Source organism: Varanus komodoensis, unplaced genomic scaffold (assembly GCF_004798865.1).
Source record: "Varanus komodoensis strain SLA01 unplaced genomic scaffold, ASM479886v1 scaffold36, whole genome shotgun sequence".
Classification (NCBI taxonomy): Eukaryota; Metazoa; Chordata; class Lepidosauria; order Squamata; family Varanidae; genus Varanus; species Varanus komodoensis.
The window spans coordinates 7,394,986-7,407,584 of NW_025335873.1; the positions used below are offsets into that span (position 1 = coordinate 7,394,986).

Sequence of the window (12,599 nt, forward strand, 5' to 3'; positions counted from 1 at the left end):
GGTGACGAAACGAGTTTTCATTCCAGTTCCACGTGTGACCCACTGACTCCATCCCCGGATTCTCTGAACATCCACTGATTCGAGGTTAGTGCTCATTAAACGTTATGTTCTTCTCAGATCCTGCTATTCTTTCGTTTTTGCATAGAGCTCTAATTATGTGCCTTTTTAAAGCACTATTTAAACTAATTAGCTCCAAGTTTTGCTGGGGAGTGGAAAGTACTCCTCTTACACCAGCGATTCCATCTGCAAGTTCCTTTTCTTATTGGCCATTCATTTAAAAAGGTTCAGTTCGTTGAAAGTTTCCTCTTCGGAGCTTTACTTTGTTCTCTTTCAAAAGGCAGGAATCGAACGAGAATGACTCTCTCTCCTCCTGACCTAATTGCAGCCATTAAACCAATTCTGCCTCACTCCCGCCCTGGACCTGAAGCCAAGGGTATCGGAAACCTGGCAGAAAAGTGTGTTAACTGAAAATATTGTTCAACTTCTGAAAAATCAAGACAGTTACGTGAAATGCAGATGCTAGGAATAAAGAGTGCACCAAGGCCACCAGAGATGTGGCGCTCTATATATAGGGATACAGCTTTCAGGTGCTGCAAAATCCTTTTTTTAAAAACAACAAGCACCGTGTGATTAATTCTGAAAGTTGGAATTTACATCATTCCTGATTACCTCTGAGTGTCTATAATTTAGGTACTTAGTAAAAATTAACTTGATGTTTCTTATGAGGTGGAAAGACAATGTGTACGGAATATGGAACATGACATTGACTGCTTTCTCCCTTTGATTAGCTTACCTCTAAAATCAAACTTCAATTTGGCTATTAAAAAAAAAAAAAAACACCCGCCAGCTTGCTTTGCAAAAAGGTGCAGGACAAAAATTTGTCAGGTTTGCATTTAAATATGGCCCTACCTTTTACCCTTTCCAAAGCGATATGCTAACTGGATCACAGCATTATCCTTTGATGTGTTTGCACAAAGAATTCTGCACTGGGGGAAGGTAAGATAAATATTTTGCAAAACTAATATACAGGAATGTAAAAACATAGTGAATTGCTTTCCATTGTGAAAAGTGCTGGCCAGAAATCCACATATTAGGCAGTCCTGCATCTTAGGAAGAAAATGCACACACAGTTTTTGCACAGAAGAAAACTATGCACAGCGAAACAGGAATTCGATAAGACAGCTTACGGACACAACCAAGAGAAAGCATCAGAAACCAATCCTGACAGATTAATGCATCCCTAGCTTACTTTCTGTGAGCTTAAGTGGACTCCGGGGGACGGTGGAGAACACAAAGGCCTGGAGGAATGCTGTCCATGGGGCTGCGATGGGCCAGACGCGACTTCGCGACTAGCAACAGCAAAGCTTACTTCCGCATGATGGCCGCCATTTTGGACGGCTCGAAAAGGGTGTGAACTGAGTAACACCACAACCAATGGCTTCCGGCCCCAGAAGCCACACACCACCTTCCAGGATCAGAGGTCTATGAACACCAGTTGCTGGGGAACATGGGTGAGAGTAGTGGCACTCCTGAGAACAACTGGTGCTTGTGGGCAAGGGGGTGGCCATGATGGACAGATGTGGCTTCTAGAGGGGCTGCACCCCTCCTAGACCCCAAAATCTGCATATAGGCATAATTTGTAGCGTTATCCAGGCCCGGCTAGAGAACAGCAAGTCACTGATGACCCAGCATGACCGGCGGCTGCAGGGACACTGCAAAATCTGGGAGTGCCCATTTCTGTGCACAATCTGTTGAAAGAACATAGACGATGTCTTTAAAACAAAAGGATCCGTTTAATGAACCGGTAATTCGGATTAGAAACATCTCATCGCTCAACTCAGTTCGGACAGCTTCCTATCACCGCTATCACACGTTGTCATATACAGTAACAAACAACACACACTTTTCTGCCATCACCACCGTTTTCTGCCTGTGCAGGATTTTGCGTACCCTGTAATTAACAATGTCTTGAATTTTTCTTGCAAACAACCGTTGTTTCATCTGTGGGTCTCTGTCTGCTGTATGTTTGTATTATGAGTACCCCTGGGAGTTTTATAATGTGCTTTTAAGATTTTAATCCAGAGAGCTGTGGCTATTGGACAGTGCAGAAATTTAAAGAATGAGCCCACGTCCAGACGCAGAGCACCAAAAATTAAGTTCTCGCAGAGAAAGAGACAGCAATTCCTGGATGCCTGCCGAGCACCTAGCGCAGCTGATTCTGCTGAACACTTATTTCTGCATCTCCATTTATCCAAAACACTTAGGGACACTCACAATCACAGCAATCAATGCCTTTTAACCTGGATGCTTATTTTGTAGCCTCTTTGTCTCTTAAGAGACGATCCATCAAGCAATTCTGTTCTGAACAGAGGGGGAGACTCCCCCTGCCCACAAAATACCGAAGTTGTACATTGCCTCCCTGGTGCAGGTCTAGGGTTAATCTAGAACAGCTGAGGAGCCTCTGTCCCATCAGCCCCAGTCAGCATGGCCAATGGCCAGGGATGATGGGTGCTGCAGTCCAGCATTTGGGTGGCCGTGGCTTCCTCACCCCACTCCCTGGCTGACCATCCAAAGCAATGTTCCCAGAACGAGAAGCTAGTTTTTGTCACTGCCATTAAAAACACCTTGGCCTTGTCTGAATGCTTAAATTCTTTTGGTTTTAGTTGGACTTCCTTTAACTGGACAATCGCTGAACCATGTTTGGAGGTCTAAGCCAGTGGGTTTCAACCTTTCCACAGCTGGGGACCGGCAAAAGCAGGAAAGCTGCCTCGGGGGCCGTCGAGGCAGAAACAAAAAGCACCATACACACAGCACAGTATCCTGCGTATTAGTTTCCAAACGCAATGCCAGAAAAAGAAAAAAGAAAGAAAACTCTCCAAACCACCAGAAACTGAGCAACAAAAATGCCAATGAAAGAACGAAAGACAAATCGACCCCCGCCGAGTCCTCTCTCCGTGCTCGTGACGCCATCCGAGGAACAGGCAGTGAGCACACAGCCAGCCCCCACGCGGTCCGCAGCAAGCAGGACGCAGCCCCCCATGGACTGGCAGGAGCCCCCTGCACTCTGGCACAGCAGCGTGCGCCCCGACCGGTGGTTGAAACCCTCTAAGCGCTTCACGCACATTTCCACTGGCTCTGGGTGAAGAGAGACAGAGACGGAGAGCGGCAAAGCATCCCCCAAACGTCATATACGTGGCCCATGCATTTCTGCAGGTCCTGGGAAAGCGCTCCCTAAAGCCAGCACCGCCACTGGCATTTCTAAAGTGCCTTGATACGAAAAGAAGGCCCGAGAAGAGAGGTGCCCGTCGCATCAGGAGCCTGCAGGAGAAGAGGCCTTCCGAGCAAAGGGCCCTTGACATGGGGCACTGCTGGTGTTGCTGCCAGGAAATGCACAACTCTTCCAAATGTTGAAGGACAGGAAGGCCCATGGGGGGAGGAAAGGTCTCGGGCTGATCTGTGCAGAGGGGGTACTTCCAGTTTGCTTCCAATATGAAGCTTCTCCAGCAACAAGGGATGGTGGGGGAGTCCTTATTCCCTTAAGCGAGGAAGGAATAGGAAGAGCACAATTCTCCAGATGCCTGCTCTGAAAATCCAGCCGCCCTAGCCAACGTAGCCCAACATCATGGGAATTGCAGCCCTCCCCATGTTTCGGCCAGTATGTTGCCTGCCCGGCTTAGTACCATGGACAGACATGAACATGCAGACTTAGCATGGAGAGCACAGAAGCAAAACGAACACTGGCAGGAAAGCGAGCGCTTTTTGGGGTGGAGGGGAGGGGAGGGGAGGGGAGGTCAACACCACGGGAGACTTCCTGGGTCTGCTCAAAGGTCAGCGAGCCCAGCCAATTCCTGAAGAGTACAAATCGCAGGAAAGGTAACCTTTTAGAGGGAAGGTGCACCTTGGGAAAGAAACATCTTGATCTGGAGCGAGGGCCATCCGATTGCTGTGATGGGAAACATCCGTGCCATGTCAGGCCATTCAATCCAACCACCTTCCGAGCCAGTAAGTACAACATTTAAACATATTATCACTGAGGGTTTCGCCAAATGCCAAAAAAAACCACGGGGCACAACGTACCTAAATTAAGTTTCTGGTAGCCAAACTCAGCTGCCTCTTCACAGCATGGAAACTTTTGCCCGTTGGATTGGCGAGTTCCAGCTTAGTACCACACAAACAGAGTACCATTGTTTAGAAAAGTAGAAGTGTGTGCTTTTTAAAACAGCACATCAGGGGTGCGGGGGGGAGTCCTCGTGCCGTCACACCACTCCCACACAGTGGTCACGATCAACATCCAAATCCCAATTTGCTGCACGCAAAGAACCTTTCCGAGGTTCTCCGTTTCCTAGCCAGACACAAGACACCACACAGAACTTGGCGCCCCTTCAGCGATGCTGGACTACAACTCCCAACGCCTACGAACGCTGGCCGTGGGTGACAGGAATTGTAGTCCAGCACATCTGCAGGACAACAGTTGGCGAAAGCCGTTCCAAAGCGACCTCTTAGAAAGAACAAGAAATGTTAAGGCCTTCAGGGTGGAGGAAGAGTTCAAAGAAGAATCGTGGCAGGAAAAAAAAGAGAGACGTCTTTATTCAGGGGCGCGTGGCCTTCACAAAACCCTCCTTCTGCTGAGGCTGCAGGCGGATGCTTTGTTCTCAGCTGGGTGAACCTGGGAAAGAAGCCGAGATTGGCGATTAGTAGAAACCAGTCGTGGCCGTGGAAGTCCGCACCAGATGCCCCCAAAATTTGGCTGACCTCCTGCTGGGCTGGGGAGAAAGGGCACAGAGTCAGACTCCAGCGAGGGAGGTGGGGGCGCTAGGAATCGAAGGCCCGTTTGCCCTCATGGGCAGCTGGAAGGGGCAGTTCAGATAATAAACACAGGCGCAGGTTTACCCCGTGTCCAGCATGGAGAAATGACCCCGTCGCCCTTGCCCGTCGTGCCGGGGGCAAGCACAAGCAGGCGTGCAAACAAGGAAGTGTATGCGGCAGATGGAAATGCACAAATGGGGAGCGGGGGCGGGGGGGGACAGGCAGGAGTGTCCTCGGGAGGGGTCGTGCTTACTTCCAGGTTTCCTCGTGCCTTCTTCAAAACATCGTGTGTCAGCGCCACTGCGAGGAGAAAGGAGTCATGTGAGTAGGTGCCTGCAAGCTTGGCCTGCCAGGGTCCTGGGTGCTGAGAGCCTCCTCCAAGGGAAGCCGCTGGGAAGATTTGGACTGGCTCCCCCAGCGACCTCATCCCTGCCCGGAGCTCCCCCAGGCCCGCGTCCAGCCAGACAACACCTCCACTGCTTCGGGGCGAGAGGGCAACTCTCCCTCTGCCCATCCCTTCACTGTCCCTTGGGCTCATCGCGTCCCATGTTCCACAGCTCCTCGAGTCGAACAGGAGATGTCTCCACTGTTCCGGTAGCACGACGAAGAGAAAGAGGCACGTTCAGCCCTCCCCTTGGTCTGTGTGATTTCTAAGCTCGCATCTTTCTCTGGACATGCTAGATTTCTGCAGGCTGAGGATATTTAGAAACGGAGAAACAGAGCGAGTCGAAAGGGGTCTCCCGGGCCATCTAGTCTGACCCCCGGCTCCAGCCGGCTCCACTCACAACATGCCTGCCCACCATGTGCATATTTGCTTCTTGCTTTCTATGAGCAAACAGTCGGACGCGCGGACCCGGGCTGAATGCGGACTCCCAGAACGCTCATCCCGAGAGAGCTTTGCTAAGCCGGACTCGCAGGAGCATCGCGACTGTGAGGGCAAGCAAAAGACACAAACAGGTCAAGGCCCACAGCAAGCGGTGTGCAGGTGGCTGTTCTATGCAAAAGCCAGAAACGGAGAGTTCCAAATCCTCCACTTTGAAGAGAAGGCCAGGTAATTTGGAATTCCAAAATCCAGGAAGAGCGTCAGATGAGGGGAGAGAAGGGGAGGCCTGCCGAGACCTTCGGCCCCATTCCAGGTTCCAGCAGCCACACTCCAGGCCTGCCCAATTTGCTTCCTTCACAACCACAGTTATTTATTATCTACAAATCAGTGTCCTTAGGGGTTCTGCAGGAAGCAACCTGAATTAGAATTCCCACTGGCACCAGCCAACATGGCCAATGGTCAGGGATGATGGGAGCTGCAGTAAAGCCAGCTGGAGGCTGCTCTGAGTTGCTGGCCCCTCTACTTCACCTGCCGCAACAGGGCTGAAACAGTCAAGCCCGAACGGAAGAACCTGGCTGCTGGAAGTGAATGGCAGTGAGCAAAAGACCGAAGAAGCAAAAGACCCTTTCGGCCAGAGAAAACCGCACCCCCGAACTAGAGACACACAAGGCACAACATCTCCCCACAAGGGGTGCTCTTCTGCTGTGCCGAGCAAGATGCCACTGGCGCTTCTGGGGGTGGAGTTGGCGGGAGAAACGCAGTTCTAAAAGGGAGAGACATCTGCAATTCTCATAATCGGATGAGACGCCAGCTCAATTGCGTCTGGGGCTCTCTGTGTAGGTGCGTGCTCTCTGCTAATAAATGACAGCGCCGATAAATTTGTTCTCTCTGTTAATCCCCCTCCCTGTCAAAGTTACTAAAGTGAGCACAGAGAAGACTTATTTGCCATTGGCCAGGCTGGTTCAGTTGTGAGCGAAGCCAGCAGGAAAAGCTGCATACGAACAGAGCAAGAACGGCTCCCAGGGGTGACGAAGGTGGGGAACGGCGGTGGGGACCCGCTGGCGGTGGGGAAGCCATTCTGGGTCCCCCGAATCTTGGAGCCCTTGGGCGGTCTCACTCTTGCAACCCGCATTTGTGGCTGAAATGCTTCACGTTTTAAGATCTGCCAGGGGACAGCCCTGGGCATGCTGGCTGTGGGCCTGCACTTAAAAAAAATAGTATTGAAATGGCATAAACGGGGTATGTGAACATTGGCCGTTTACTGTGGTTTGGAGCAAGAAACCAAGTGCATCGCATTCCCGATGAATTTCCCTTTGTATGGTTAATAGTTATAAGGATGAGAGCTCAGTGTGGCAAGGGATGGGCTGGGACCCGGGGGATCTGGGTTCGACTCCCCACTTGGCCAGGAAGATGCTGGGCAGCTTGAGGCCTGTCGGGATAAAACGGAGAGCGGGGTGGAAGCTGCTGGGGGTTCCTTGCAGGAAAAAAGCGGGATATTAATAGAAGTGGCTTGAAATGGATTATTATAAGAAACGAAGCGATTGAATGAAATATTGCCCATTGGCCAGAAGCAAAGTGCTACACACACACACACACACACACAGAGGGGAGGGGCAGATCTCGCTCAACATAAGGAAAGCTGCTTCTCCCAAGAATCAGACAGACAGACAGAGACAGACAGACAGACAGACGGTGCTCGCGGCCCCTCGGCCGTTCAGTTTTCTCAGGGATGAGGGAGAAGCAAGCCTTTAGACTGAGGCTGAGCTGAGGTGACAGTCTGAGGAGGGTGTTTTCCTGGGAGGGAGAGAGAAAAGGGTGCTGGAGGTCTCAGGAGGAGCTCTGGGAAACAGGCACGGGGGCACACAGAGGGCATGCACCGAAGATGCCCTGCGCATAAGCTTAGTGCCCCCGAGGCTATTTGTTGGATTAGCTGGAAGGCAACCGAAATGAGGACCGCTTCCTGCTGACCACTCCTCCCATCCATCGCCAGCGAAGGGTGCCAAGCAGGAACTTGCACCTGCCCGGGACTTGCAGAGCCGGGGTCTCGGCCCCATCTCCAGCTCACGCCCCGAAATCCACTCAGCACTCCAGTTCCTGGGACAGCGCCGTGGTGGCAAGGTGGAGTTGACCCTGGACCTCTGGGTGGAGACTTGCCAAGAATGTGAGGCATGGAAAGATCCGTTTTCCACGGAAAGGGTTTGAAACCCTCGTTATGCTGGGTGGCCATCTCTACAGATTTATAGCAGAACAAGTTCCTGGGAGGAATTCCTTGCAATCTAAACAGGGATGACCCTGAATTCCTGCTCCGGCCTCTTGCCAGGGCGCAGCCTCCGATTCCGTACACACTTCCCTGGGAGTAAGTCCCACAGAATGCAATGGGTCTTACTTCCAAGGAGACATGCCCAAAATTGCACGCTGAAGCAAGACCGAAGCCCTGCTCCTTTCAGGAAACGCAGGACTTGCACAAATGAAACCATCCGGCCAGCGCCTTTCCCGAAACGACAAGGGGCTGCAGGAGATCGAGCCAGTGACACATTTCCTGCGCTGTTCATTAATAGATAAATTCTTTTTTAAAAAAATAAGCGATAAATGAGGAGCCAGTGGAAAAGGGATGTGTGTTAACCTTTAAAAAAAAAAAGTATATTTGTGAGGAGTTTGAATCTAATAATTGAAATCAGAAGCAAAGGCATTTATTCCGGTAGTTTGAGGAATTTGTGACATTTATGCAGGTCTATTTCTCGCACCTTTCCATGAAGGGGGCGGAAAGAGAGCTAATCTGGCATTTTCAGTGCCCGATTAATTATGCCATTATGTAAGGAACGGCGGCTGGACCAGTTCAGGGAGTCAGCTGGTGCCTCCATCCCGATGCTGCGGGAGGAGAACAATGCCCCACTCCCAAAGCACGGAAGCAGGCGCCTATGCTGAAGGGCAGCTGAGGGCCCACACCCTGTCGATACAGACAAGAGTCCGTAACTTGATCCTGGCAGCGAACGGGCCAAGGGGGGCCGGACGATCCGTTCAAAGTCTGCTCCCGCAATACGGCCGGATGCCTCGATATCCTGCTGGGGGAGGCCCGCTGGCCACTGTCAGCAACAGGAAGCTGGGCTCAGTGGAGCGATGGCCCGATCCCAAGGGGCTGTTCTCCCCACAGCGCAAGGGTGGCGCAATGGAGGGTTTTATTATTATTATTATTATTATTATTATTATTATTATTATTATTATTATTACATTTCTATGCCGCCCCTTGCCAAAGCCTCGGGGCGGCTTACAACACAATAAGGTTTGCAGCTTCGTGGACGGCACCGACCAGCCTTCCCAGTTCGGTGCCTCCGGCTGCGTCAGACAGGCCCCGGCTCGCAGGGGGCAAGGTCCGGAAGGCTGATGGCGGTGGTCCACAGCGGCTGGAGGGGGCCAGGTTGTGGCAAGTGGGGAGCGGCAGCTTGCCCCCACCCCGTCCCCTGGCACTGACCAGCCTCCCCCACCCCGGCGCCTTCCAGCTCTACCTGACTGCAGCTCCTATCATCCCAGGCCCCGGGGTCACACGAGCCGGCAAAAGCTGGAACCCGGTGCCTCTGGGGGCCAGGCAAGGGGGAGTCCAACAGGGCAAGTCTGCAGGCCGCCAGGCGGGCTAAGGCGGTCTCTGGACCAGGGGTCCATCTGCGAAATGGAGGAGCAGGAAATGCGCGTGTGCACGCACGCACGGCACACAACACAACCCCTTGATTTGTCAAGCAGGGGCGGGCAACTAGATGTTCAGGCCGACAACCCCCATCATCTCTCCCTGATGGGCAAACGGCTCGAAGGCCACGTGTTGCACCAGGGCCCGCTGCACAAGTTCTGCGAGAGCCACCAAGGGGACCCCGGAGGGCACGTACCGCAGTGACCCAGCTGGAACCAGGGGACAAGTAACGGCACGTCTGCCCAGGAGGCGCTGCGCCCAAATTCTACACCCATTTCATGCCAGTTCTGTCTGTTTCTTCATTTCGGGTTAAATAGGAAGAAAGCCCTACAGTTTCCCCATATTTTCCGAAGGGACACATTCCTACCTCCACGAACCCATGTCTGCGTGTGTTTTAGAAACGGCTGCCAAGTTTTCCGCCCTGCCGTCTGGGTAAGTGAGCGCTGCCAGAGCCGTGTGTGTGTGTGTGTGTGTGCGCATCCAGGCAGGAGCCCAATGGCCTCCACACCTGCATGAAGGAGCCAAGCAATCTGACTTGCCGAGTGATCGGACGCAAGGAGGGGCGGCCGAAGGGGCGCCCGCTACAGGAGACGAACCCGTGGGCAGGGAAAGGCAGCAAGCTCACTCACGCTGATCGATGATGACTTTCTCCATGTTCTCCTTCGTCTGGTTGGCGGCATGCAAGCACCTCACCGTGCCGTGCAGCTTCTTTTCTTGCTCGGCCAGCTTCCGACGCAGCCGGCGCAGCTCCGCCTTCAAGCCTTCCTCCTGCAGGAGGCGAATGCCAGAAAAGGCTCCTGCACTTCTCTTCTGCATCGAGTTGTTAGCAGGGACCGGGAGGGACGAACACATAACGCCAGGCCTTTTCCACCCACACTGGCTTCCAGTTGAAGGCCAGCCCCAATTTAAGCTGCTGGTGATAGCTTATAAAGCCCTCAACAGCTTAGGGTCTGGTGACCTGAAGGAGCATCTCCCTCCCTGTGTGCCTGCCTGCCCCATAAGATCTGGGGCAGACGCCCTTCTCCGACTGCCCTCCCTGAAGGAGATTAGGAGGGTGGCTACCCAGAGAAGGGCCTTCTCTGCGGTGGCACCCTGCTTGTGCAATTCGCTCCCCAGGAAGGCTCGCCTGGTGCTGTCGCTCTATTCTTTTCAGCACCAGACCAGACCTTTCCATTTTCCCAATGTTTTAAGACCTGACAGTTTTAGCTGGGGTTTTATTATCAGCTGAATTATTAGGAAGCGGTGTTTAATTATTTTTTTTTTACATTTTGTACTGTTAAACCGTCCCGAGACTTCGGTAATGGGACGCTTTAGAAAAGTTTTAAATAAATAAAAATAAAAGCAAGGCAAGAGTGCTGCTTGCACATGGCCGCACAGGCACAGAATTCCAGTTTCACTGGAGCCGCTTTTGCTTTGGATATCGAGCGGAATAACAGAACTCTTTGGCAGCCGGGATAACTCGGGCTACTGAACCTGAGGACATTAATTGTATTGGTGATGTATTCTTGTTTGCAAGCCGCCCCGAGGCTTTGGCGAATGGGGCGGCATGCAAATTTGCTCAATAAATAAATAATAGCCCTGGTGGACTGGAACAAAGTCTTCCACATCCAGCAACCTGGTCACACAAGACCTGTTCACTGCCTCCTCTCTCTGCCCCGCTCTCCCCATTCACCTGAGCGGCTACGACGCTCTCTGCTGTGATTCCAGCATCAGAGCTAATGAAGTAAACCCCCCTCCCCCTCGGCGGCCAAAAGCAGTTCTGGGCACATCCAGCTTTTCTAAACCAGGACAAATCCCGTACGACCACCCCTTACCTGGAGCGAGTAAGCGGCGCTGTGGACCACTTTCATGGGCACGGAGACCCTCCAGAGACGCTTCAACAGGCGTGCGGCTTCCTCAAGGTTGAGCTGGGTGGCCTGGAGAGTTTTCGGAAGGCCGCTCCAAGGAACCCGGTGCAGCTCCTAGGAGGAGGAGGAGGAGTTTTCTATTTTATTCTTAAAAGATTAGGAAAACGAAAGCTTTAATGAACAGCATAAATCCAATTTGCTACGAATTCCAGTTGCGGGTTGATGAGCAAGTGTATTGTGTGCCAGGCAAACTAATTTATTAGGTTAAAAAGGTAGCTGCAATATGCATTATTCAAGAAGGGGTTGCGGAGGGAACGGGGATGGAGCCCAATCGATAAGAGTAATTAATAATGGGTCACATTTACTACACTTGCCACGGCTCTTGGAAAATACTTTACCTTTCCCTCTCTGCATTTCATGGCATCCTATTTGAAAGTCAAATGACTCCCGACATTAATTTAGGCAATATAGATGTTTCTCCCTTAGCAAACCCTTTTAAACCGCTCCATTTAATGGGAACCCAACTATTGGGGGGCAATGCAAAATATTTTCTTGTGCAGGCAGCGGGGAAACAAATGGAAAGAGCTGCCAGGATGACGAATTGGAGGGATGCGGCAGAAGCAACACGGAGCCGAGCGAGGGGAGATGGGAGACAGGAGGGGGGCTGAGAGAGAGGGAGGTGCGCCCTGCCGAAAACGAGACACTTGACGACAAATGGAGAGATGCCACTGAAGAACGGCAACTCCCAGGGCCGATTCTGCCTCCGCTGCCCCGGAAAAAAGGCAAGCTGTGCTTCCGAGATGGTTTTGGCAGGAGACGCTGCAGGAGGATGATGGGGCCTTCTGCGCCCCGTGCCTTCTGGGAAGTGTATGGCAGCAGCGGGGACCCGTCCACCCCGCCAGCCGGGGAGGGGAGCCACACGGGAGGCCTACTTGCCCCCCACCACCACCACCACCACAGTCTGCTCAGATCCAACCACCAGTTAGTCCTTCGGTGTCGCTCCAGAGAAGGGCCGTTCCTCAGGCCTTCTGCCAGAGGGTCCCCTCCAGCGGTGGCCATGCACTTCTATGGGAGAAAATAAAAGGATTCATTCCCAGACTTTGCTGGGTGACCCCAACTGCTTCGGGTGGGAGGAGGAGGAGAGGGCTCATAGAATCACAGAATGGTAGAGCTGGAAGGGGCCATGAAGGCCATGAGGTCCAACCCGCCGCTCTTGCAGGAGACCAAGTCACACCATCCCTCTCAGGTGGCTGCCCAGTTTCCTCCTGAATGTCTCCAGTGTGGGAGAGCCCACCGCCTCTCCAGGCAGCCGGTTCCACAGTCCCATTGCTCTGACCGTGAGGAAGCTTCTCCTGGGGTCCAGCCTGCACTTACGTTGTCACAGCTTGAGTGTCTTACACTCTGGCACCAGATCCTTCCTCTGCCCACCAGCCCCTGCCAACCA

At 52.5% G+C, this 12,599-nt stretch overlaps 1 protein-coding gene across 4 annotated transcripts in view; it reads right to left on the minus strand.

Moving 5' to 3' along the window:
• Positions 1 to 1,771: 1,771 nt before the first annotated feature.
• The window catches only part of CDK5RAP2 (CDK5 regulatory subunit associated protein 2), an 87,962-nt gene continuing 77,134 nt past the window's right edge, over positions 1,772 to 12,599 (minus strand). For 2 of the 4 annotated variants that reach the window (XM_044439875.1, XM_044439874.1), the window contains exons 36-39: positions 11,123 to 11,269; positions 9,938 to 10,076; positions 5,060 to 5,106; positions 1,772 to 4,666 (exon numbers count right to left, since the gene is read on the minus strand). In XM_044439875.1, the coding sequence (XP_044295810.1) occupies positions 4,607 to 4,666; positions 5,060 to 5,106; positions 9,938 to 10,076; positions 11,123 to 11,269 (393 nt within the window). In that variant the 3' untranslated portion in view covers positions 1,772 to 4,606. Of the gene's footprint in view, positions 4,667 to 5,059; positions 5,107 to 9,937; positions 10,077 to 11,122; positions 11,270 to 11,296; positions 12,221 to 12,599 lie in introns of those variants that run through there. The other 2 variants (XM_044439873.1, XM_044439872.1) reach the window with 1 other exon arrangement.